At 43.7% G+C, this 27,129-nt stretch overlaps 2 protein-coding genes across 5 annotated transcripts in view; one reads left to right on the forward strand and one right to left on the reverse strand.

Moving 5' to 3' along the window:
- Cd99l2 (CD99 molecule like 2) overlaps positions 1–17,530 on the forward strand; it is a 72,465-nt gene extending 54,935 nt beyond the window's left edge. For 2 of the 3 annotated variants that reach the window (XM_028787994.1, XM_028787996.1), the window contains 4 exons: positions 7,614–7,655; positions 8,562–8,681; positions 13,470–13,535; positions 14,800–17,530. In XM_028787994.1, the coding sequence (XP_028643827.1) occupies positions 7,614–7,655; positions 8,562–8,681; positions 13,470–13,535; positions 14,800–14,864 (293 nt within the window). In that variant the 3' untranslated portion in view covers positions 14,865–17,530. The remainder of the gene's footprint in view (positions 1–7,613; positions 7,656–8,561; positions 8,682–13,469; positions 13,536–14,799) is intronic. The other variant, XM_028787995.1, reaches the window with a different exon arrangement.
- Positions 17,531–18,417: 887 nt separating this feature from the next.
- The window catches only part of Mtmr1 (myotubularin related protein 1), a 64,389-nt gene continuing 55,677 nt past the window's right edge, over positions 18,418–27,129 (reverse strand). For both annotated transcript variants that reach the window (XM_028787993.1, XM_028787992.1), the window contains 3 exons: positions 26,417–26,530; positions 24,873–25,049; positions 18,418–20,895 (listed from right to left, as the gene is read on the reverse strand). In XM_028787993.1, coding sequence (XP_028643826.1) covers positions 20,731–20,895; positions 24,873–25,049; positions 26,417–26,530 — 456 coding nt within the window. In that variant the 3' untranslated portion in view covers positions 18,418–20,730. The remainder of the gene's footprint in view (positions 20,896–24,872; positions 25,050–26,416; positions 26,531–27,129) is intronic.

Raw genomic sequence — 27,129 nt, forward strand, 5'->3', positions numbered from 1 at the left:
ACACACACACACACACACACACACACACACACACACACACACACACACACACAAATCCCACATCCTTCCTCACCAGGCCTTAGCCCTGAGCATTGTTTATCAGCCAGTAGAATTCATTCTTACTGTAAAGATCACAGGTGCTTTGCTACTTTGCAACAAAATTTTGATGTAGCCATCCATGAAGTTTGACTGTGTTCAAATGTGTAAGAAAATTAAACCACGGGATCAGACTCTCTAGAAGTTTTGAACTAGTCTTTTGTTTTGACAAAACAAAACATAAGAAAAAACAACCAACTAACCCCCCTTCCCCAAAAAACCCTCAAAAGACCTTTGTATTAAAAAATAATTTAGTACTGGTAAGACTTTTAAAATGGTTCTGGAAAACTACTATGTACTCTTCATCCAACTTTTCCCAAGGAGCCTCTATTGCAGAACCATAGTTTGTTGTTCTAGATAGGAAATTGATATCTGTACAGTAAAGTCTCCTATTGACATTATGGAAATTGTGTCCAGTCTCATCTTACGTGTGTGTGTGTGTGTGTGTGCGTGTGAAATTTTATCACATGTATAGATTTCAATAATCATTACCGCAACCAGGAAGAGATTATCATAAAATGTCTTCTGCATGCTGCCCCTGAATAGTTATGTCCTTCTAAGCCACATGTTTGTTGTTCCCCCATAAATAAATTTGTCAAATTGGATTTAAGTATGGGGTGAGAAGTCTGAGTCTTGTGGTGTGGCAAAACAAGTTACTGTTGGAACCCATAGATGCTACAAGTGTGACCTCTGACATAATTGCTTGTAACAAGATGTTAGAATGATAAGTTATGGTGTTTGAAACCCTTTGTTTATTATTCGTGTTGTGATGGAAAAATTGTAGTAGGGTCCGAAGAATTCAAGTTGTGAATGTCAAGACTGCTCTCCCCAAGTCCTGGCTGAAGTCTAGCATTTGCTTTGTTCTTGCAAGCACCATGCCCTTCATCTGGAAACAGTGTTCTCTGTTGCTTAAAATGTACTATAGTCACATTTGTCCCCAGAAACACCTTTACAGATGGTGTCATCTCTAGGAAAAAGCCCTAAAAGCCTCTAAATGAAACTTCCAGGTGTCAGGAGAACATGGAGCATTTAAAGGGCAAACCCAGCAAATGAGCCAATTACTCTGGGGTGACAATTGGTATTTCCAGATGGGGAGAGGAGGGTAGAAGTTCTGTCTGTAAGCATGCACAGGAATGAAAGCCTGAATGACAGGCCAGGGGCTTTTCTTCATTAAATGTCCTTGTTTTAGCAAGGAAGAAGTGTTAGGAAAGTCTTTAATTAGGCTTATATCGGAGCTTGTCTTGTAAAGAATAATCAATTGTTGGCTTCAGTTATTCTCTCCGTCACCATAGGTGTCAGGAAAGAAGATCAAAGGGTGAAACATGCGTGAGATGCACAGACACTGTCCCTTCCACCAAAACATGCTCATGATGGGGAGCGAAGGAGAAGCATCACATTTCCATAAATTATAAACTCAATTAGCTCACTTCCCCAACTCAAGTCTTTATGATATAGCGTCAGTTATTCTGGAGTGAATTTCTGAAGTAATATATTGTCCGTTGTATACTTTTTCCTCAAGACAACATTTTTGACAGACTATGTCTGGCTCAAAATGAGTTTGTAACTAAGTCCTCTAGCATCTCTTGAACTGAGTGGCTTGTAACCGCTCTGTTCTTCCTCCTTCCTTGGCCTTCCTAGGCTCAGACTGTTGCCATTTTTGCCAATGGCCTCATTCTTTTCCTAGTATGGATGAAAGAAGGTCCAAAGAGGTTTCTTTAGAGTTGTTGCCACAATATTTTTGGATTTAACATGGGGAAACACATGCCAGATGGTCTTACTGTTCTATAGTGTTAGACACACATCAGACATTCACAGTCCCTCTAAAACATCAGGGAGTTCGGCATGAACAAAGGGGTTTTGCTGAGCTGTTCTCTTATAAGTGTGTGTGTGTGTGTGTGTAAAATATTGGGTGTTTGAATGTAGATAACAGCATATTATCTACAGAATATTCTCAATTTTGTAGTAGGAAATGGAGGAACATGGCTGTGACAGTTTTTTGCAACAGCAAGAATACATTCCCTGGTTGTTAGCCCAGATCCTATGTTTTGGCAGAGTTTTTCTCTTTGATTTTATTTAGTAATTGTAAGTCATTTGCAGCAATGTCTTTCCCCTTTTTGTTTATTACCTTTTTTCTTGGCAGGATTTTATTTTATATCTCCAGCTTGCCTGGATGTCACGAGCTTCCTGCCTTAGCCTTCCAGTTTCAAGGGTGGCATCCCCGTGCATAGCTTTATTTATTGACTTTAAAAAAAATTATACCTCTCTTAGTACTTTTTTGAGACAATGAAAGTACATTTTAAAAATATTTAAAAGGCCTTGCTGTGTCTTGTTGGAACTCTGGGACACTCACAATGTCCTTTAGCACTTGAATACTTCCCTAACAGTTGTAGACATAATCACTCTACTGTTCCATAATTCTCTGTGTCCTTGACGACCAGATGCGTCAGGCACTCACTGTGAGCCACGAGCTGGGCTGCCGTCAGAGAAGGGCAGACACATGTCTTGTGTCCCTGTCTCTCCCGGTAAGTGGCTCTGTAGGACTCAAGGCTGACGTCTATATGTGCATTGTTGTCTTTGTATTTGAGATGCTGAAAGTCTGACAGCAAGGTTGAAAACAGAGCTTAGTCACAACGTCTTAATCCATTCTCTTTCACTATAATAGTATGTCCAAGGCAGAGTAATTAATAAAGGAAAGAAATGTGTTTACCTCACAGTTCTGGGAGCTAGAAGACCAAAATTGGTGGCAACATCTGGTGAAGGCCTCATGTTGCACCCTGATACAGCAGAAAAGCAAAAGGGCAAATGGGCACAGACCCATAAGACAAAACACAAGGGCAGGCTCTCTTTGTAACAGCCTGTTCTTGTGGCAACTAACCCAATCCCAGGACAAAAGCATTACACTGACACAGTGGCAATCAACTTTCACCACAAGTTTCCATGGGGACAAGATTTATTCAAGCCACTGAGCACAACTTCTTTACTGAAGTAATTCCTCTTTTTCTACAGGGTCCATCCAAGTAAAGGTGGTTGCTATAGCTACAAGGTCCCTATATATATAATTATCATTATAGTGGCACTCTCTGTAGCAATGACAGTCACTATAGTTACAGGCAGGGTCTCTAGAACTAGGTAGTGCGTGTTGTTATCTGTGTAAATAGGTGTGTATTCTGAAAGCAAATTTCAGTTTAATGTATACTGTAGAAAGAAAATTTGGGCCATTCTCAAACTAAGGGCAGTCCTCTTGCCCCAGCCTCAAGGAAAGCTTGACTATATGCTAGATTTACATGTGTGTGTTCCCATACCAACTATATGATATCCTTTTAAATACCAATGTCTATTCAATATGCAGACTATTTTCTTTGTTATGTAGATTATTTTGAAATATAACAGTGACACTTGATTTATCCTGTTACCTATTTTGTGTAGTGGTTCCTCTAGTTTGTCAACTATACACAGTGTTTTGAAAACCATCAGGCCAAATATGAAAAGCCACAGTTGTTTCTGTCAGATCAATTCCTAGCACTATAATTGTTGGGCTACAAGATGCATACATCTTTAAAAATGTGACTCTAAGTGACATTGCCAAGTGATTTCCCATTAAGGTAGGACCAACCTCCGTTTCCCCTGCTAAGAAGTAAGCAGGTATCCATTTTCCCCAATACTAACCTCAATCCAGCAAGCATTATAGTTTTGTAATCTTGATGAATTCAGTCAGAACAAATCATTTGTCCTGGCCATATTTTCATTTCCTTGAATCTATGTGTTTTTAGAAAGTCAGTATATATTGTGATCTCACGTTCATGTTCTTGACCCAGTTTTTCCTCATTGTTTTGTAACAATTTATTTTATATTAGTGAGCCCTTTTCCATATATTACCAAACATTTTACTTAGTTATTTGCCAGTTGATGGACCACCAGACCAAAGGTCATAATGAATGAAGTATGTTGCTGTGAACATCTGTATACATAGAAGATTTAACATAGGCATGGTTTATAACTATCTTGAATATGTCTGGGCATTGGCATCTGCTCAGCATCTGCTAGGGCCTCTGTGCTGGGTCCAGATGTGGTAGGAAGGATCAATTATAAGATCGAGCAAGTATGCTGGCTTGTGTCTCTCTTCTTCTTCTGATAAAACCCCAGAGGTCAGTCTGAGAGCTCCATCCCCTATGACCTCATTTAATTGTAATTATCTCCAAATGGCACAGGACTCTAAGGATCAAGTTTCCTGCACACATGAATTCTGGGGAATACATTCACACCATAGTGATCTAGAAGTAATAATATTAGTACATGCCATAACTTTGTATTTCATGTTTTCAGGAGCTACCAAGCTCTTTGCACAGAAGCTAGGCTATTGCACATCCCTACTAGTAATGGATGGATGAGGGTTCTAGATTCTCCACATTCTACTTAGACTCCTCCCTTCTTTTCCTTTCCCCCCCTCCTAGGGTGTAGGAATGTATTGGCAAGCTGAGGTTCATTTGCGTTTGTCTGCTGACTAATTAAGTTAGCCCTTTCTCAGATACATATTTTCCAGTATCTTGTGAGTTTTCATTCCACTTGTGTTTACTGTTTGTTTGTTTTGAGACAGAGCCTTATATAATGTAGCCCACTCTGCCTTCTGCATCTTTACTAGGTGCACAGACTATGTCTAGGCAGATTGCAGCCTGCAAAACTTTGACATCATGGGTATGCTGGCTGTCACCCTTTTCTCCTCCTATCACTCTTTTGTTTTCCAGACTGTCTCATCATGTAGCCAAGGCTGGTCTCAAACTCATAACCTTTCTGTTTTAGTCTGCTCTGTGCAGGACTTTAAATGCGTGCTACCTCATCCAGTTTATTGCATTTATTTATAAGACAAAATTCAGTCTCTCTCTCTCTCTCTCTCTCTCTCTCTCTCTCTCTCTCTCTCTCTCTCTCTCTCTCTCGCTATCTCTATCTCTATCTCTATCTCTCTTGCTCGCTCTTGCTTATGCCTTTACTACTGAAGTTCCTACTTTTGATAGAATATTTTGTACTGTGCATTTCTGGCTTTGTAATCATATTTAAAATCCAGCAGTGCTCCTAAAATACTATAAATGCTGTCTGGAAATGTCTTGTGGGCATATAGTTTTATCCATTTCATTTTTATTGGAAATTCAGGTTCATGGATTGTATTGAGTTGTTTAATGCCAGTTGATTCTGTCACTTGTCCTAATACTAACTTTTGCACAGTGCATTTTGTAGAGTAGTGTCTAAGTTAAGGTTTTACTGCTGTGAACAGACACCAGGACCAAGGCAAGTCTTATAAGGATAACATTTAATTGAGCTGGCTTACAGGTTCAGAGGTTCAGTCCATTATCATCAAGGCAGGAACATGGCAGCATCCAGGCAGACATGGTGCAGGAGGGGCTGAGAGTTCTACATCTTCATCTGAAGGCTGCTAGCAGAATACTGACTTCTAGGCAGCTAGGATGAGATCTTAAAGCCCACACCTACAGTGACACTTGTACTCCAACAAGGCCACACCTCCTAATAGTGCCACTGCTTGGGCCAAGCATATACAAACCATCACAAGTAGCTTAGTTCAGCCTATACTGAGAGAAAATGAGTGGAGCTCAGAAGCCAAAGAGGGATGAAGGTCATGACTTTGATCTGTGTAATTGCAATGAGAGACCCATGTAGCTCACCTTGGTTCAGGTTCATATTTGTCATCCAATAAGGATGGACAAAAGGATTTAAGCTATGCAGTGTGTGTGTGTGTGTGTGTGTGTGTGTGTGTGTGTATGCATGCACATATGTTGCGCACAAATTAGAAGCTCTGTGGAAGCTCTATGTGAGTGTTACGTGTTTTTCTCAATCACTTTCTACGATGTTTTTTGAGGCAGGGTTTTTCAGTGAGCCTGCAGCTCACTGATTTGGTTAAGCTGGTTCTCGATAAGAGATGAAAGGAAGAAATATTGAATTGCTAAGTCTAAACTTCAGAAAGCTAGTGACTTGAACACATCCACAAAGGGTACCTGTGTGAATGCTTAGCTTTATTTACTCTTATCAGTGACCACTTCCAGAACAGCAGAGGGATAGGTGACAGGCCAGTACAGGTCAGCACTTACTGCTGAAATGTCAATGCTAAATGCTGGTGCTCAGCTGGGCTTGGCATGGTGATACATACCTGCAAGTCTGTCACTCTTGAGATTGATGCAGAAAGATCGTAAGTTTCAGGTGGGCCTGGGCTACATCAAAACCTCAAAACAAAACCAAACCCAAACTGTTGCTTTCTTTTTATATTTTTATTTAATTAATTATCTATGTGTTTGGGTATTTTGTCTGCCTGTATGTCAATGGACCACTTGTAGGCTTGGATCCCCTGGAACTGGCATGACATGGTTGTAAGCCACCTTGTGGGTGCTGAAAATTGAACCTAGATCCTCTGAAATAGTACTCAGTTCTCTTCAACTCCTCTTTTAGTAAATTAGAGGTTTTTATAAAATGCTTTTAACTGGAAGATTCAGCTCCACATAGTAACATAACAGACTTCATTTTCTCTCTGAAGACTCTTCAAAAATAGACGATTTTGGGGATAGTTTTAAGCTCATAGCAAAATTGATGAAAAGGACCAAGTTCTCACATCCCACTTGCTCATCCCCACATGGTCCCGCACTACAGTGGAATATTTCTATACTTAAAATCTGAGAGTCTTTGCTTGGGAAGGGCATGTCAGTGCTGGTGTCTTCCCACATTCTAGAGGAGTCTCTCCTAAGAGAACCCTCCAAACAGTTCTGCCAGTGAGTGTTAGTCCCAGGAAGAGGGTGGTATAAAAGTGATGAACTCTGGGTCAGTTAGCATTCTGGAGTGGTCCTTGTTGTTTCTCATGAAGTTTCTCATCAGGAATGGGTGAATGGGTTAAGGGGTAGCACTCCCTCCCTCCCTCTCCCACTTTCTCCCGTGTGTGTGTGTGTGTGTGTGTGTTGGCCCTATAGGTTTGTCATGTGGTAATAATGTATCACCATAATCAGATAAAACATTCTGTCCCAATGATCTCTCTCCTATGACCCTTATAAGCAGGGCTAATGTCTGTCCCACATCCATCCTCCCCAACCTGTTAGCATTAATCTGCTTTGCATTTCTATGATGTTTAAGAACTTTTAAATTTTAAAATGTGTTTGCATTTGTCTATGCTCCAGCTCTTGTTTGGTATAAATGTGCAGGAGATGTTTGTTGTAATTTGCAGTCAGATTTAGCTGCTTTTTGTTCATCTCTCAGATGAAAGCCTTGGTTCCCACCCTTGTAAGGGAGGGCTACTAAGTGCAGCTGCACCTAGTGGATAGGGAAGAACTAAACTTGACTCCAAAGCCTAGAGAATATTCTGTGTGACAAGGGCTGTGTATGGAAGTAACTATTTCAATAGGCTTTCTGGGAGCCCAAGCCTGCTGCCTGTGGAGTTATAGGGTTATAGGCATAGCAGACACTAAGTGCTTGTGGAGTTATAGGGTTATAGGCCTAGCAGACACTAAGTGCTTTTGTTCTTTCTCCAGGTGGTGGTGGTGGTTATGGAAGCAACGATGATCCTGGATCTGGTGGGTATCTGTGGACCAAAGTTTTTATTGCAACCACAAGGGAAAATAACGCTGGCCTACTCTGGTCTTAGAGCTGCTCTTCCTTGCCCTTCCCCAAATGTTTCTATTAGTAATCTTTCCATCACCATAAAAAGTACTAAAGATATATAATTTAAAAGAAGATAAAACTTAGGTTGTTGGGCTGGTGAGATGGCTCAGTGGTTAAGAGCACTGACTGCTTTTCCAGAAGTCATGAGTTCAAATCCCAGCAAAAACATGGTGGCTCACAACCATCTGTAATGATATCTGATGCCCTCTTGTGAGGTATCTGAAGACAGCTACAGTTTACTTACAAATAATAAATAAATAAATTAAAAAAAAAAAACTTAGGTTGCTCTTGATTTTGGAAGTTCAGGTTCATGGTTACTTGACCCTTCTGCCTTTGCTCCTGTGGAGAGGTGGGTCATCATGGCAGACACCTAGGCTGCAAAGGGGTTCCTAGAAATCAATACTGGCTATATAACAATCCCTGAAATCCATTCCACTACAGTCCCATTCCTTGTTGACAGTGGAGACCTCATGATCCAATTACTTCTTAAAGGCCCTACTGCTTCCTACTGCTGCATTTAAGGGGCAGTATTCAACTCCAGAGCTTTTGGTGGGGAATCATTTACATCCAGCCCACCATAGTTATCAGTAATATCATGAGTCAAATAGCAGAAAGGAGTAGCCATTGAGTGGAAGTAACATGAAGATCTCGGCCCTGGGGTTAGGTGGTCCATGTCATTATGATGCTTTGGGTATCTATGGCATAGCTCTTCTACATGAATAGACATCTGAGCCAGCATAACTTGAGACTATCAGAGCAGCAGAATCCTGTAGTTTGTGGCCTTGTCTATTCAGCTCTGTCCATTCTTCCATGTCCAGGCATATCAACAGAAACTGGCACCATCGCAGGTGTGGCCAGTGCCCTTGCTATGGCCCTGATTGGAGCTGTATCCAGCTACATCTCCTACCAGCAGAAGAAGTTTTGCTTCAGCATTCAGCGTAAGTACACACCTGAGCAGGGAAAGGTGCCCAAGCAAGTTCTCATCCCTTCCCCAAGCTAGTCAACACCAGTAGGTTTCCTAGCAGGTACATTGTTTCATCCTTGGGGGAAAATTTAGGACAAACTAAAGATTATTCTGGTCTGGAAGTACACATGGGGTCATACTATGTGATCCTGATTTTGCAGGCATCTCAGCTAGAAGAGGCTATACTTTTGTTGGGACAAAGCTCAGTGAGCACTGTGCTCTTTTATTTACCTAGAATGGGAGGAACCCCAATAAATACTTGAGGCCTCAGACCTCACCCAAGGGGATGTTGGGCCTTCAGAGGCTCAGTGCCACCAGCCCCCTCTACTGCCAACCAGAGTTCTATGGACTCCCAAAGTCTCTTTGACATGGTAGTGAGCATCTTCAGGCCCCTTATGATTCTGGCAGTGCCCCTTTCTGATCTTGATTTCTTGATATATCAGTATGTGGGTGCCCCCTGCTCCTCCTCCAGTTAGATCATTTAAACTGTATGAACTCTTAAGTTATTTTAAGGAATAGTGATGAAAGAGAAGTCAGAGTGATTTTTCATTCCTGCCCTCTATGTGCTGGAATTTTAGAAACCAGATGGCTTTTCTTGTGGGCTGCAGTAGGGCACCTGTGGGAAAATCACATAGTTCCTGAGGGTTTCCAGTCTTAGAAGCCTATTGACACACTGTGGGAGCAAGGCTGTGAGGATGAATCTGTTGGTTTTAGTACCACGGCAACAGTATGTCATTGCTTAAGCAGAATGCCTGTAGTTCAGGGCTGATAAGTTTTACTCCAGGGAGGGGACATGACTCAGCCATACTTGGCCTCTCCTCACTTTCCTCAGATTCTTTGATTTTCTGGGAAGCCTAGGGCTCCTTCTGTTTCTTCATGTTCTGGTTATGAGCCTCTGCTCATTGTGGAACCTGGACCTGAGACTTCCAGGAAATTAACTTGGATCCTGGTATGTTTTGAGTGTGAGCATTACAACTGTTTCTTCATCTGACCACCTTATTGCCTTTTTCCTTTGCTCTTCTAGAACATTCTTCATCAAGGATACCCACATGCACATGATCCACAAGTTTGATGGTAGAGTGGTTAAGAACAAGGAAATATTGGGGTAAAGTTTAGAATTCCTGTACCTCTTCCTGCTCCCCTCAACTGTAAAGCAAAGAGACTTTCTAATTGCTGAAAAAATATGAGTGTTACACCCACTGATGGCTCACATTAGGCCAAGGATGACTCTGGACCTGGTAGAATATTTGGAGAGAGACTTTTTGGACACAATGGGCAAGGGGCCCAGGTTGTACGTGGTGTTGGGAGGCAGTTCTGTCTGATACTCTCTTAGGCTGTGCCTGGACCAAGGAGATGAGAAGATAGGTATAGTTCCCACCTTCTCCAGCCTCATTCTTGGTGTCTTGGAAGATGAAGGGAACGTCAGGAGTTTCTGTTCCAGACACCTGGTGGCTCTCCTCCTGCAGGCAGGTGGCCGCTCTTGGGTCTGCAATCTTTATATAATCTTATCACGGAAGGGCCATGGTCCGGGTCCAAGGGTATTTGGGGAGAGCAGCTCTGCTTCTTGCTGGCTAGAGGAGGGAAGCAGAAGGTTGGATAAGTATTCTCAAGATAGCCTTGTAAAAAGTTCAAAAGATAACACTTTGTTAACCATGAGCTACGTAGAGGTGAAGTTGAGAATTAACTAGGAGAAACTTACTACTCTGTATGACTGATCAAAGTCACTAATTCCATTTAGGAAATATTTTTTTGTTAACTATCAGCCAGTGACCTGTGCAGTGATGCTCTCGTGTGGTCAGGGAAGCCAGTCTAGGCTTGGGCCTTAACAATGAAAGGGTTGTGAGCTCTTCAGACCAAAGTCTCTCCTTTCCCCAGTGTGGGAGCCATCAGGCTACACCAGAAAGCTTCACTAGTGAACACTCTTACCCTGTTCAGCTGCCCAAGGTTCTTGTGGTTTCCATGCCAGAGAACTGCTGTGATTTCAAGCAACTGAAACTTGTTTTCTGAGCCAGAATGCTGGCACATGCCTGTAACCCCAGCATTAGTAAGGCTGAGGCAAGGGGTTTGCTGTGTGATTACCATGGCAGTTTGTGTGATGGTGTGGGTTCCAGGCCAGCCTGGGCTATATCATATAAGGCCTTATCTTACAAACAGGAACTTGTAGGATCACACTCCCTGCAGAGACCCCATCTTTCAGCTTTTAGGAAATCCAGGTGTTCCTTGGCTTGTGACTACATTACTTTAATGCTGTCTCCAACTTCAATTGTAAATACAGTCATTTTGAGATCCTTAATTAATAGTGTCAGCAAAGATCCCTCTCGTAGATAAATAACAATTACAGGTTAAATGAATGAGGTGGTAGAGTGCCAATGGGGATGGGAAGCCTAGCATAGTTTCATGAGGTGGAGGGGCTTCAGCCAGAGTCTCAGTGTCACAGGAAGGAGGGAGACTGGGAGAGTCTGGGTACAGCCCTCATCCAGCCTACTTGCTTTGTTAAAGACATGGCAGTTATGATGGTTCACAAGTCGAACAAGCCGGCTAGGCAGACCGACTTGCTTATACAGGGCTTTGAACTTGGACTTCACTGTCTCTCCCACTCCCGTGTCTGTCCTTCATGCTAGATCTAGGTCTGGGAGCCCTGCAGTGCCTACTCTCCATGAGTCACAAGCATGCTTTTGTCTTACTATTGCCTTCCACTAGTGTTCCTTACACTTTGCACCTTCTCCAGGGGGACCTGTTTAAAAAGACCTGGACTTCCCCAGATTCCCTGATGACTACAAGATCACAGCTCAGGCCCTGAACTGAACGTGGCATTCAAAGCCCTAGCCATTTGGCTTCTTTGTAGTCATTTTCCTTTCCGTATGCTCTGCCTTCTTCAGGGTACAGCCATTGCTGTTTCTTCTCTGCCCTGGTTGGGATGTCTTTTCCCAAGGAGCCTTCTCTCTGGCCAGTCTCCCAGGCATACTTCATTGTGCTGCCACAGTGCCCCCTGCTGACCTCATTCCAGCCTGGATTAGCCTGCAGTTTCCTTGTCTGTGACTAGACACCAAGCTCACATCTTTCTGGACTGCCCATTTTGTGCAGCAATGTGACTGCCACTTGCACTGTGCTGATCCACAATCAGGAAGGGTCCCAAGGGTGGTCATGTGGGTGGCAACTTTGTAAGAAGCGGGGGTGTCTGCTTCTAATCTCAACTGTTGAGCTGTCTTGCTGGTCAGAGGCAGCCATGGCCTTCAGTGATTGGCAGTCAAGAAAGTCAGATGGAAAGCCCCAAGGAGGTGGAAGGTGGCTGCTAGGAGGACTTGCCCTCACCTCTTTGGCCTCCAGCCTCTGCTGCTACCAGAGGGGTTTCCACTTTGGGAACATTTGGTTTCTCTGCCTGTCCTCAGTGCAGTGTCAGTAAATCTCATAAAATACTCATAAAATAGGTTTGTTGCCTGGAACTAAATTCTTACTCCAGGCTTCTAAGCTTCCTGTCTTGCTTTCAGATGCAGCAGAAGGTCCAGGTAACACTGTGCTTTGATTAACTACTGTTTCTTGTGCTTTGGCCCCAGACCCCTCATTATCCCCTCCCTGCTAGCTACATCTCTTCTCTCCCTGGCATCCATCAACTTGCCTGTGACCATACCATCTAGAGCTTTTTCTGATTTGTTGTGAGGGTGCCACCTGCTATATATCATCTACTCCCAGGCCCAAGATGGCTGCAGTTATGGATGTTCATGGGGGTGGGGAGGGGAGACTCAGATATCCATGGGTGAATATCTCCCAGAAGCCACTGAAGGAAAAGAGGTATCTCCTGCTCACTAAGTAGGAATAAGGACAGTAGTCTGGAGGCCCAGAGCATATCTCCCAGATTCTATCCATTGGCACTGGGGCTATCAGCTGGCTGGCTTTGCATGGTAGTTAACCACCCCTGCCAGAGAATATCACCCACATTTTCACAGGCCCATTTGGCTTTCACCTTGAGCCCAACAGCTATCAGGTCAGATAAAAGCCAGGAACATGACTTGTGTCCAGGGAATTGATAACTTAGCATCAGAACCCATTTTCCCTAGAGGTCTTGGGTTATTCGGAGAGAAGACACAGAAGATTGACTTTTAAGAAACCATTGGTGTGGGGCTGCTCCAACTCCTTGAATGGCCTTTGGCTGAGTGAAGAGGATTCCTTATCTAATTGCTGCGTAGCCTTTGAGGATAGGGTGAGATTGGGGATGGGGAGAGCCTAGCTCACACGCTAGACCAGAATAGCTCTTTGTGGACCCTGGGCCCTCTAAGCACAGGTGTGGACAGCAGTCATTCCTCTGGCCTGGAGAAGTCAGTTGGCTTCCTTGTGCATACAGATGCTCCTGGGAAGGCCATCTACTGGCATTTCCAGAGTGATCCTTGCACATCCATCTGCCCTTCCTAACGCTGCATCTATCAGTCATTCCCTCAGCTCTTGGCTCCCTCTCCACCTCCCTGGCCTCCAGGACTCAGGTGGTCCTATGGATAGTCCAGAGCCCAGTCATCTGGTGCCCTGTCTGTGGCTCTTTACAGATGGGGTTTGGGCCTTTGATGCATGATGCTGTTTGCAAGGATGGTGACGAGAAGTCCTGGGCATTGTGCTTCTTACTGGCCTGTCTTTATCTAGAAGACAATGTTCTGGTGATCCAGAGCTGATCCTGGCAGCCTTTATTGTCATAGGGGACTCAGTGACCAGTTCTCAATCGTGAGGGCTCCTTCATTTCATTGTGCTTCCTTTGCTTTGCTCTTGATCTTTGCAGAGGGCCTCAATGCAGACTACGTGAAGGGGGAGAACCTGGAAGCTGTTGTGTGTGAGGAACCCCAAGGTGAGGACTTCTCAGTCACTGTCCCTGATGAAGGGTTTCAATTCAGTGTCCCCAGCACTGAATAGAATGAGTTAGGGAGGCCCAGGAGAATCTGCCTCTGGAATGTCTATCCATCATAAAAACCTTCGGGGCCCAAGTCTACCTGTATCCTGTGACTGATCATCTGGCCTCCCAGTTTGTTGAGAATGGGGACACTGTGCCATTGTTATGACTTCTGGGAGCTTTTGCTGCTCAGCCTCAACTACTGAATCACCTGACTGTGAGCCTGGGATGCCTCACCTCTTTGCCAGCAGACCCACATGCATCCTGGGCATGCTCATCCAGGAGAAAATTTTGCTTCTAGACTTGCATTCTGTTTGATTTTAGTTGTTGTATGCTTGAGACAGTGTCTAAAGTAGTCAAGGCTGGCCTCAAACTCACTATTGTAGCTGGGTGGAAGTAGCCTTGAATTCTTCATCCTCTGCTTCTACCTCCTGAATGCTGGGATTACAGGTGTGGGTCCATATCTGTCTCTAGGCTTTTTGATTAGAAAATGGCCAAAGACAAGAAGACAGTTAAAAAGCCAGATGTTCTGTTACCTCCTCTGTGGTCACTGAACACTTTTAGGATTCAGGGACTATCAGCAATTAGAGGCCACATTTGGTAAGGCCAAATGAGAGGGAGCCATGCCCAGGAACACTGAGGAAGAAGCAGGGAGGTAAGCCTGCTCCCCTTCAGACAAGGAAATGAGAGGAGACCACAGCTACAGGACAACAGCTATGGAGCTTGGGTGCCAAGAAAGGACCTGGATTTACCTGTTTCATAATGGAGAATGAGGTCTCCAGGTCACTGCTTCTAGAAGTTATCTGGTACTGCAGGACCAAATGCATGGAGATGATCCTGAATGCAAATGTAGAGTTGTGGAATCTAAAGGAGCATCGTCTGTCAAAATTTTAACACTGTAACCAATACTGAACGAATACTCTAGCAATGGGTACTATTTGGACTGCTTTAGATCCATTGATCTTGAAGTCTTGACAGAAGAATGTCCATTCTGTAGATGGGGAGCGGAGGCAGAGCTCTTTTGTTTAGCATGCCAGGCTTCTGCCTTTGCTTCCCTTGGCCCACCCTGAACTTGGTATGCAGGGCCCATGGCAATCCTACAGGGGACAGTGAGCAGGCCTGGGATGTCCTGAACTGCTCACACAGCATAGTTCGAAACTTCTAACAGGGACTTGGGCAGAGCCAAGGTGAAACCCTGCTAACAGATGTCTTCTCTCCCTAGTGACATACTTAAAACAAGAAACACAGTCTGCAGAGCCCCCACCACCTGAGCCACCCCGGATTTGAGGCCCTGTTCAGTGGCAGGTGCATATGGAGGGAGCCACCGCTTGTGACCCAGCTCCGGATTTCATTTGCCAATCCTTTCCCCAAGTTTCTTCCCATGCCACTGGCTTCTTATTGTATTGAGTTTTCTGGACAAGCCTTAGGTGTTCATGAGTGTGGTTTCTGTGCCCTGTCCTGCAGACTATGATGACTGTTCTGCCATGAGTCCTCTGAAGAGACTCAGTGCTGAGACTTGATACCCAGATTCAGCAGATTACTAGCACCAGCTTTGAATGTCTCTGGGTCATAGAGACAGCCTGATCCACCTTTAGCATGCGAAAAGGAAGGTGCCCAAGGTGAGGGGAGGACCAGAAGATGGGGCAGCACTGCAGAACATTTCTAGTTAAGCAATATCTAGGTACTATGAAACTACCTACATGCTATAGTGGGTTGTTGTAGTATTGACCACTAGCAGCTTTGAGGAGCATGTTCAACTGGCATCTGATACATATGAAACCCATTTTGAGACAAATCAGACAGCACCAAGCTGCATTGTGCGTCCGTGCACGTGCGCGCGCACACACACACACACAGCCACAAGCACACATGCACACATACACACACGGACACACACAAGCACACACATGTAATACACATGTATACACACACATAACACCTAGGCACTTTAAAAAAATTGATTGTTCTTCCCAACTTCAGGTTTTCTATTGTTCAGCTTCCAGGGAGCTTGTTCAGGTGAAGGCTCTTCAGTTATTTTAGTGAAAACATGTCTCACAATAGTCTTAGCCCAAGATTAGGAATAAGGAGCATGTGGGAGCTGTGACTTGCAGGTTTGATTCCCATCAGATTCTATAGAGATCTCTGGCTGGCGTGGTAACAGGTCTTGGAAGTCACTCCTACAAATGAACTTTCTACCAGGTCAGGGTGAGTGTTTACTCCTACCCTGTACATGAATCTTATTTGAGTAGCAAGAGCTACAGATCCTGAGAATGATCATGGAAACCAGAAGTATGCATGTTGTTTTATTAGAAGTGGATAGGGAAGGGGGAGGGTAGGGGAAGGGATGCTGGCTTAGCTGAGTGGAACATCGCTGCTGTCTTTGTAGTTGTGTAGCTCTCCTCCCTGTCTGCTCTGAAGAGGGCTCTGACCATGTTCACAGTAGTAAATACAGGAAACCAAGGGGCCAGAGCTGACTGCTACCCCTAGTTTGGGCTGGATCTACCTGCTTCCTGAATTGTTTGACTCCAGTGAACTTGATAGTGAACCCTGCAAGTGAAAGCTAAGCTAGCTTCTACCCCATGTGAACTAATAGCTTGCCATGTCAAAAGCACTTCGGAAAGCAGAGTGTGTCACTGGGAAGGCAAGATCCACAGCTCCTCTGGACGACATGATTGGCCCCATATATTCCACAGGCTGTGAATTGGCCCCTTCACCTCTGCTGAGCTGGGAAAAGGTAACACCCACCTTAAGAAACTACTGAACTCTTGTGCTGTCTAATGCATGCCTTGAGTGTGTCTAGTGTTTAAAGACTATATATAGTGGAGGGCTGCTGCTGGTGTCATGTCTCCAGACAGCCTGAACACCCATTCCAGGTGTATACCTGTGGACGATGACATGCCCCTTTTGCTTGGTCTTTGGTCCCAGACAGTCCAGGTCTGGGGATCCAATAGGGAAGCTGGAGCACTGGGGGAAATGACACCAAGATGAAAAAAAAGAAGCGCCTGGCCTCAGGAAGCCCCTTTTACTCTTCAGGAATTAGCAAAGGAGGCATTACTTACAAGATGTGTCATTTTCTAGACCCTCCTAACTTGCTTGTTAGCTTGCTGTCAACTTTGTCAGGATTGTTCCTTACTGACACCAAGGACATCAAGAGATGATGGTGCCACTGTTTGGCCAGTGCTGAGTTAGAGGTAGCTTAAGGAAGGATTTTAGTATTTCTGGTCTGTTGACATGTAGCTAGGGTAATCTCAGAGGGGTTGTCTACCTTTATGCTGAGGCCTGTCTGATAGCAAAGCCCTTCAACCTCACGGCCATGATGTAAAATAAATGCCCTCTTGTTAAACTGTTTTCTCAATAGCACTGGTTCCAGTGAAAAAGAGCTCTAATTTGCTCTCCCTTAGCTACCTCGGTGCCTTCTGCATAAAGCCCTTCTGCATAAAACCCATCACTCAGCCCGCAGGCGCTAGCTAAGTGGCTGGACAGGCCTGGGCGGGCCATCGGCCTCCTGTTCATACAGTTTCATCCCAGGGGCCGGGCTCCTCCTTCTCACTGGCATTTTATACTTGGTGGGGCATTGTGGCCTGCAGAAGGCTTGGGACTGGTCCTGTATCTGTGTCCCACCTGAAGGCTGAGTTGACCAACTTGGGCTAGTCCCAGGTGATAGAAGGGAGAAAAGGAAGCAGAAGAGCCAATTGGCAAGATCAGATCTCGATCAGTGAAACTTGACAGGAAGAACTTTAAAAATGCTCATCAAGTGGCTTGATGTAGGAGGCTGCCTACCCTGGTGTGGGGCAGGCCCACTGCCTCAGCCACTTGGGTTGTGGTTAGTACCAGTTCTCTGAGGAAGACATGCTGGAGATTGCCAGAATCCCTGTACATTGTTTTACGTGCTTGTGTCCAAGTGTGAATTGTAAATGGTCTTGTGTTTGCATTAAACAAAGTGGAATCTAACAGCTCCTTATGTCCTGATGCAATCTGTCTTTTCCTACTGTCTTTGAGATATGGTGCTGACTTCATTCCCTTTTTCCCCAGCTAAAGGTGTGTCTTGGGCAGATTGGCATTTTTGCCATCATTCCTTCCACAAAGTACCTGATCCCAGGGCTTCTGCTGGTGGGCCCCCGTAGTACAGGAACTACAGCAGGACATGTCTGGTATACTTGGATGAGGAGAGGGAGGTTGGAGCAGAGCCCTCTTGCCACAGCATCAAGTCCTTTAGTAGGATCAGCATTGTCTCTGCTACCCAGGTAGCTTTAGAACATACTGCTCAATCCTAAAAAGTGAGCCAGTAATGAGTGTGCTTTCTACTGTGAGGCACTGTTATGGAAGGTATACTGGGAGATAGTCCAACCCTCTTATGCCTAATATTGGGCTTTCTTGCTAATACCCTGATTCACATGAAGAGGATGAGCAATGTCAGGCCTTTAAAGAATGGTTACATAGAGGAGGTGGTGTAATTTCATACTAACTTTTAGAACCTTGAAAAAGTCCACGGTCCCACAGAGTTGGCAAGAATCAATGAAGAGAACAATACAGTTGTATAAGGAAGACACACTGCCTCTGGTTACTCCAGGCCTTTCTCTGTCTTCAACATTTCTTCAAGGTTATGAACAAGGGGACTTGCTGATTTAAAAATCAGATCACCTACCTATTCTAGCCCAAACACTCAAGACTCACAACAAATTACTGACAACTTAGTAAGTCAATCAACTACTATTGGGCACTTTACATATATTAAAGTGTGGCATGCACAAGGTAAGCATTCAACACATAGTACTTTCTTAGTACTCATTTTTCTCAGGGGTAAGAAACTACTGAAAAACACAGAGACAAACAAAGAGACTTGGGAACAAACATCTTATCATTTTAATTACAAGTTGAAATACAGTGCATCAGATGAGACAAATACAGTATTGTACTCATTTAAAAACCTGAACCTTAAAGGTTTTACATTCTAGGACTTAAATAAAACATACATGAAAGAATTGCTTGGATAAGAAAACTATACTTCAAGTTGTTTTAGAAACAGTTCTGTGCTAGAAACATACAAAGGGGAATACTCGGTTGTGCTTCTTTAAAATCCAGTGGACATTTTTAGGAGTGCTTCAGGCATGCAGCTTGGAGGACATGGCTTGAACAGGAGCCAAATCCCCAGTTCACCAGCCATCTGGACCAGGCTAGCTGACCTTACCAAGCAGCAGTCCCCATGGCTGCTCTGGTTCTATCAAAACATCATCCACTCTATGTTCAACAATACTAGTGTCGCTGGGAAAGTATACAGTATTTCTAGGGAAAAATTGGAAAATGTCCCCAGTTTTAAAAAAAAGTATATGAAGAAAAATATTATAGTTCATGTTATTTTTTTTTTTTTGGTATTGATTTTGAGACAGGGTTCCACAATATAGGCCAGCTGTCCCAGAACTCAGTATGTAGCCAAAGCTGACCCTGAACTCACAGCTTCTCCTACCTCAGATATGGAAGTTTATCCATTTACAAATAAGGTTTTGTATCTATGATGAACACAAATCAAAAGCTAATATCACTTACACTGTAGTTTAGAAACAAATCCCCCAGATGATAAAAATGGAGAATTGATCATAGCTTATCAAACTTCCTTGAATAAATGTCTCTGGTTATGTTATGGTTGGATAGTTTTCTGTAATAATCAGAAGTTTTGAAGTTGAAAAATCATCTATTTTCTATGCATTTGGCTGTAAAAAACCTCTTTTAAGAATTCATGTTGAAACTCGAGGTCAATGTTAGGACTGCATGGCATCCAGTGATTTGACACTGACAAGAGGAAGATATGACCCATGTGTCCTCAGAGGCTAACTTGGTCAGCCTCAAACACATCTCCCAACTCTGAAGGGCCTGGTGACACACAGAAATGGGCATGGTGGTGGGGGTGGGTATGCTGGCACTGCACACATTGAAGCTGATGGGAAATTCATTTCTAGAAGGACTGATGAAATAGCAGAGCTCAAAGCTGTTAACTGTGGAAAGAGGTCTGCCTAGCCAAGGCTGGCTCCAAGAGGGGAAAACCAAGGAAAAGCATGCTATGCTTTCCAATCCAAGCTGCAGTGCCTTAAAGTATGGTTGCCTTAAAATATGGACAGGCAATCATGTAAATCAACTGAGAAGAGATCATGATGAATGAAAACAAGCTGTCCGGGTGTCTAACAGGTGAAAGAAGACTTGATCTGACATTGATGCTGGGCATCCAACAGGTGGTAGGATGCCAAAGCAATTTTCAAGACTTGTTCCTTTAGAGAGCTGTCATAGAGGGAGGCCAACGAATGTACAGAGTTGCTACCTGAGTCTTCATTTTGCCTGCAACAAGGCCAGAGGACTGAGCATTCATAGTTTGGCATCCTGAGGGAACCTGCTACCTCCAATGAATGAATGGGCTGTGCCACCTCAAAAGACAAGTACCAGAGTTAGAGGACAATACTACATTGCCACTGAGATGACACACCTCAAATCTTAATTCAAATGTACCACACAAAAGGCAGCATGGACTCCATTGGGAAAGAATTTCTCATACAGCACAGTTTTAGCAGATGATTCCTCAGACAACTATTCTAAACATAAAAAAGGACGTAGGAAAATAAAGGCATGTTTCTCTTTAAAAAATACCTTATATGTACACAGCAGTACATATTGTACCAATTGTACAGGAGGACTTCTTGCATGAAGATAACTGATAACTGTAGAACAGGTGGCAGTGATTCATTTGCCACACTAATATTTCATTTAAAACAGTTTTTAAATTGTGCCAAAAGGCTGAGAGGAGCCACATGGCTGGTCATGTGTTCTATAAGTAAACGTGTTGTTCATAACAAAGGATGTAACTTGGAAAGAAGTGATGTCAGATTCTCTTAAGTTAAAATATCGCACTGCATTCAATCTAGTTTCTCCCAAAATACCTGTACAAGACGAAGGTGGTTCACAGGGTGAGGCTGCCCTCAAAAGGGTCACAGGCTGTTCACACAAAAGTACTTGTTAATAATAGGAACTTTCACCACCCACAAATGGTCCTTGGGCCTAATCCTAAGAGCTAAGATGACAAGCTAGAACCATAACATCAAAGGCCAGGTCCCTGAGCTGCTGCAAGATGGCAGAGCAGCAGGATGGCCTGGGACACTGGCTTTCTTCATCAGACTGAGGTGTGTACAGGAGTAGCTGAGTGGGTAGGTGAGGAGCCCCTCTCAGAGGAAGATGAGATTGTCCGTGTGGCCACCTCCCGATGCAAGTCCTCTACCTGCTTCTGTAGCTCAGCCTTGATAGTCAGTAGCTCCTTGAGATTCTGATGAATTGGCATCTGACAGTAAACAGAGATAAGGCTGTTACCTCGCTGTTTTGTTCTGAACCCAGCATTACAGTACTCAGGCTTATAGCTTAATGGTTCTTTCACTGCCCAGATGCCTATGTGCCCAGTCTCAGACTACTGACCAATCTATCACCAAGTGTATAGAGATTGTCTTAGAAGGTCAGGGTTTCTTTTATTGTGATATTACACCAGGACTAAAAGCAGCCTATAGTGGAAAGGGCTTATTTCAACTTACAACTCTCAGGTCACAATCACTGAGGGAAATCAGGGCAGGAACTCCGAGCAGGAACCTAGAGGCAGGAGCTGAAGAAAGGGCCATGGAGGAGTCCTGCTTACTGGCCTGTTGCTCATGACTTGCCAGGCCTGCTTCCTTATAGTACCCAGCACCATCAGCCCAGGGGTGACACTGCCCTCCCACATCAGTCATCAATCAAGAAAATATGCCACAAGCCAATTTTATGGAGGCATTTCTCAATTGACTGTTCTTCTTCCCAGATAAAACTAGCCTGTGTCACGCTAACAAAATGAACCAACATAAGTGATTCATTTTGTTTCCACAAGTTAGGAGCTTTTGATGGCTACCCAGGCTGTCCTAAAGTTCCTAGGGACAAGGTAGGTATGAAAAGGCACTAGGGAAGACAGGTCACCCTCACACTCCACTCTCTTCACTCCCAGGAAGGGGCAAACAGGTTCAGGTGTAGCCATAATCCAACTGAGGCTGCCATGTGCACACTCAGAGCCAGGCTGTGTTTGGAGGAGTCAGAAATGCAAGTAGCTTCTTCCCAGCTGTCAGACTAAGTGGTGTTCACACAAAACCCCAGCTCCATTATCCTCGTATTTGTGCATTTATATAAATAGCTCCAGTGACTGCAAACACTTGTGTTAAGTCAGCACTTTCTTCACTGTAGAGCTCTGTTTTCATCAACTGGAACAGGAACTTGCAGAAAGCCCCCAGAGGGCAATGCCAAAGCACAGATGCTCTGGAGACCAGCCCTTTGCTTTCCACTTAGCACTTCTTCATTGCTTCACCCTGACTGTCTTTTTGACTCTCTGATGATAGGATGGGAGCACAGCAAAGAGATGGGAAGGTCCTAGTATTTATGTTCATCATACCCAGCTTTCTGAGACAGCAGATCACCTCAGTACCTACAAGGAGCTCAGAGACCCGAAACCCAGATTTTCCCTTATAGATTTCTCAGACTGGGGGTAATGCTAAGCAGCAAAGAAGGTCACCAGCTGAGGGACAAAGGAGGCATGAGAAGGTCTGGGGAGATTTGTTTCCCTTCCCATTCACTGTATATACAGCAGCTATTGGAGTGGTCCTAAGCCTCAGGATGCCAGTATGGCTCACCACATTAACATACCTCAGTGGCTACTTCCTCAGGACTAATAGTAATATCCTTTAAGCCTCAGTCTGCTTCTCTAGCCCACCTATCACCAGGTCCTGCTTCTACACCCTGAAACTTGTGAAACTAGAGTGAAACCTGAGTGTTGTTGGTGATTAGCCCTCTTAGTGGGATGAGAGAGACCTAACAAGACTGACAGAAGGAAGAAGATGGAGCAAAGGCAGCCAGATGACTCCAATGCAACAGGAAGGTTAAAAAACCACTCGGCTCCATTTGGCAGGCTACAGGAAGAGAAAGACAGAAATACCATAATTACATGGCAAAGGCTGGCTCCAGAGGCCATTGTGCACTAGGGAGCTGCTCCGTTCATCCTTTAGGAGCTCTCTGTTATTTGCCATATCCATGGGATCATGCAGCTCAGTCACAGGTGGTAATACTTTGCAATCAAGCCTTCATCAGTAACTCATACGTGACCTTGGAAACAGCATGCACGATCTGAGACTGATATTACCTTACATCTTCATGGAGCTTTTTGTTTATTTGTTCTCATTTCATTTTTAAGTATGCAAAGGCATGCCTGAAGGTCTAGAAAAGTCTGAGGCTAAGATACAGTATGGTTATGTTAGAGAAAATGCGCAGGAAAAAGCCAGTCATGTCTGCCCCTAGGGCACTGGCATGTACAAGGCCCTACGAGCATGCCACACCCATTCATTGATGGATGCTGACATGGAGGTCCTACCTTTCCTCCCCACATGTTTTTCTACTTCAGCTGGCCCAGTGTCCCACCATCTTCTCTCTCCACAATCTACCTGCATATTTCCCAACCATAGCCTTGAGTACACCTACCCTCCCAGCCATCAAAATGCTGTCAGTGGAGGAACACATAACCAGCCTTGTCATACAAATATCCACCTGCCCTTCTAGAAGTTTCTGTCACCAAGGTTCTGCCTGCCTCACAAAGCACTGTGTGCTCAGCATACTTAAAAGGCATTTGGTATGTGTTTACTGTATTTAGAGGGAAAAGTTGTGGCTCATAGCCTTCTTAGTTCTCCCTTTTGTGTACCACTGCATAGGGAAAGCACAGAATGCTGCTTTCCCTCCCTGCCACTTGCCTAATATGACACCATGGTGCTTGGATACTCCTTGCTACATATCATGCTTACATGCCTCTGTGAAGGCTCACTGAGGCTCAGGACCTTGTCCTAGATCTGGCAGTAAATCATTGATAAAAATGGAATTTGACCCTGGACAGGGACATTTTATGACAACATCTACTAGGCAGTAAGATGCTGGGTGAGTTATAGTTTGGTTCTGACATTCTCTTTTACTCTTCACGTGTGATAACTATGATATGGCTGCTGATTGCCCTCACCATACTGAAGCCTGATTTGCTTACCTGTATAGGAAACTGTTTGCAGTTAGAGACAAACTCTCTTGCAGGCTATAGGTTTTATGAATTACTTGGTTTCTTACACCCACCCCTAATTTCTAGGAGTATGCAGTGAAGATGTGTCACTAGGCACTAGCAGAAGGACTCCATATAGCCATGAGGATACTCTTTGCCTAGCTTCACCACACTTCAAGTTTGCAATATGCTGAGCACAGAATATGGGCGGAGGGCAACTCCTGCAGTCTTGGAGAAGCCACTCAATTCCCAGCATGCCAGCTAGAGCCTACAGCTGAGCCTAAAAGTGAGTACACTCTCTAGGTGAGGGAGGGTTAGTAAAGCAATGGTACCACCTGGAGTTCCCTCCTGGCAAATAGAAAAGGAGAAGGAACAGTTTGAACGTTGCCCTAGCCAGTGCAGCCTAGGAAACTAGTGGAGGTTGTGAAGACACCAGGTAAAAGGGGTAGATGACAAGGAGGACATGTTTATGTCCTTGGCTGATGGAATTAGTGCTATTAAAGAATGACCTACCAACATGCTCCTGCTGGCCACCCTTTAAAGATGCAGAATATTAAACTGTGTCTCTCACCTCTCTAGACCTATGTGGAAGAGATTGGGGGAGGGGGTAAACACTTTGGGAGCCCTAGCTGGCAGTACTTGATGTGCAGAATAAGGTCAGCTCAACACAGCAGGCAGGAGGCCTGCTTGACTGGTCTCTGTTAAGCACTGTGCCTTTTTTTTTCCTAAAAAAAAAAATTGTACTTTACTGTGAAATAATGCAGCAGTTTGTAGAAAATTTTACTCTTCCTTCAGGCTGTATCTGCTCTACAGCTTATCACATACCTTCTTTCTATTACATTATAAGTGAACTTTGATGCACATTTCACAGTCCTTCACTACCTCCATATATAGACTAGCAGAAAGAAGTACTGTGCAAACCAAATATCTCCCAGCAACTTAGAAGATTGACAACCAAACACAGCAAGAGATAACAGTTCCTACCATTTCATCAGTAGAAGGCAGATATATGAGAGTTTGAACTCTAACTCAGTAAATGGTATGGACTTAGTATGTGGAAGGAACTTTCTGAAATAGGAACACAAAACATGGAACCTTGACTTCTAGGGGCAATATATCTTAAATAAGTCAGTAGATATTATGAATATATTTTCTAACACCATCTTCACTTGGAAAGAAAGGCAGACCTTTATGAAAACAAGAAAATTAAAAATTACCTGTGGTCTCATCCGTGGATTCCACCGTACATAATAATTTACCCACAATTCCAAGTGACTCATACTAGCAACAGGATACAACACATGGTTCTCATAATTCACAAAGAAGGGATTTGAGAATTCATCTAGTTGGCTATTGATATAAGACCATAATGATATAGTCTTTGTATATATATCCTGAAAAAATCAAAACAGTACATTGAAATAAGTTCTTCTCCACAGCCTCAAGTATTTTTTCATACAATATAGGTTTTAGATAATGAACTGAATTCAAACACTGAAAAATCTAGGTACATTTACTAAGCCCTACCCCTCTGGCTACATACAGCCTCATGCTAGAGATGACATGTGTGCTGTCCCAGGAAATAGTACTAAAGTGATGCAACTTCTGGAAACTGTATATGAAGGAAGGTGGAATAAGAACTTTCTAGTATCTACAATATAAGCAGGCTCATCAATAACAAATACATATTTTATTGAGGAATTGAGTCCACTGATGTTGATAGATATTAATGACCAACAATTGTTAATTCCTGTTAGTTTTATGTTGGTGGTGGGAGAGAGGGAGTGTGTGTGTGTGTGTGTGTGTATTCACTATTCATATAAAGGAATATTGCTTAACTGTAAAAAAGAACCTTGAAACTGTTACACTAGGTAAAGTAGATCACTCGGAAACATCCACCTATTATATGAATCCATTTATTGGAAATGCCCAGAATAGGCAGATTGGTGGTTTCTAGGTACCAGGAAAATGGGAGTAACTGGTAATATGGGGATTCCCAAAGGGGTGGCTAAAATACTCATGAAATTAAATATCAGTGACTGCACTGAACTGTATACATCAGATGAGCTAATTTTACTGTGTTAATTGAGCTTTTATTTAAGTGGAGAATTAATTAATTTTATACTCCCTATTTTACAAAAATTGATAAAGATGCAGTTCATGGATTTTATTCTGCTGTTGTGGGTTTATTTTGTTTTGCTTTAAACATCTTTATTGAGATTCAATTCACATGCCATTATATTTACTATTTAATCCTCCCTTTAAAATTAAAAAGTTAGCAGAGGGGCTAGAAAATGGCTCAGCTGTTAAAAACACTTGTCACTCTTCCAGAGTACCGGCGTGCGGTTCCCTGCATCTACATGGTAGCTTATCCTTTCTAGAATCTTAGCTCTAGGAGATATGATATTCTTTTCTAGCTCCCTTAGGCACCATATTTATTCATATGAAATAAACATAAATTAAAGTCTTTTTTAAAAAGTTAATAAAGTTTCATCAAACTGAGGTACAGAAGTGTGGATTTTGTTATACACCTTGGAGAGCTGTGATCTTGTTAGGTTCCTGCCTTTACAAGTAAGAGGCTTAAACACCTATGCTTAGACTGCTAAAATCCTGGAAAGGTGTCTAGTGCATCTCTCCCACTACCCTGTGCCATTTACAAGCAGCAGTAGGGCCAGGAGTCAAGTCCTCACTCCATTCAGGCCTCTTCTGATAGAGTTTACTAGGAAAGGTGCCTGAGCAATAGGGAAGCATATACACTTACCTCTTTGATACGCTGTTGTTCACAGTTGCACAAAAAGGTCCCAAAAAGACAACTATAGAGGTGATCCAAAATTGTAATCAAGAATAATTCATTAAACTCAAATGCTGAAGGGAACTTAAATGAAGAAGAAAAATAAAGTTTACTCTTGAAGTTTAATTAATAAAACAAAGTCATATCACTTATTTGTGTATGCAATAGAGGGGCTACAATATGGAATGTGGTCAGATTAAAAAGCAAACACTCCTTCAGTCTTCACTCTAACTCCTCCATTGAGAACCCCATGATCAGTTCAATGGCTACTTGTGAGCATCTGCCTCTGAATATGTCTGACTCTTGAAGGCCTCTGAGGAGATATCCATATCAGGCTCTTATCAGCATGCACTTCCTGTCTTCCACATCAGCATCTACCTTTGGTGATTGCACATGGGATAGACTGAAGGAGCTGAAAGGGTTTGTGGCACCATGAGGAGAGCAACAATACCAACCAACCACAGCTCCCAGGGTCTAAACCACCAGCCTGGGAGCACTTAGGGGGGGATCCAGGGCTTCAGCTGAATATGTAAAAGTGGAGGGCCCTGCTGGGCATAGGTGGAAGAAGAGAACCTTGACCTCATGAAGGCTGGATGCCCCAGGGGGTGGGAATTTTGAGGGTGGGGAGGTGGGAGTGGGGGGGTGTAGATAGAGGTTACATCCACAGAGAAGAAGGAGGAGGG

The sequence above is a fragment of the Grammomys surdaster genome, unplaced genomic scaffold, assembly GCF_004785775.1.
Source record: "Grammomys surdaster isolate TR1022 unplaced genomic scaffold, NIH_TR_1.0 125690, whole genome shotgun sequence".
Classification (NCBI taxonomy): Eukaryota; Metazoa; Chordata; class Mammalia; order Rodentia; family Muridae; genus Grammomys; species Grammomys surdaster.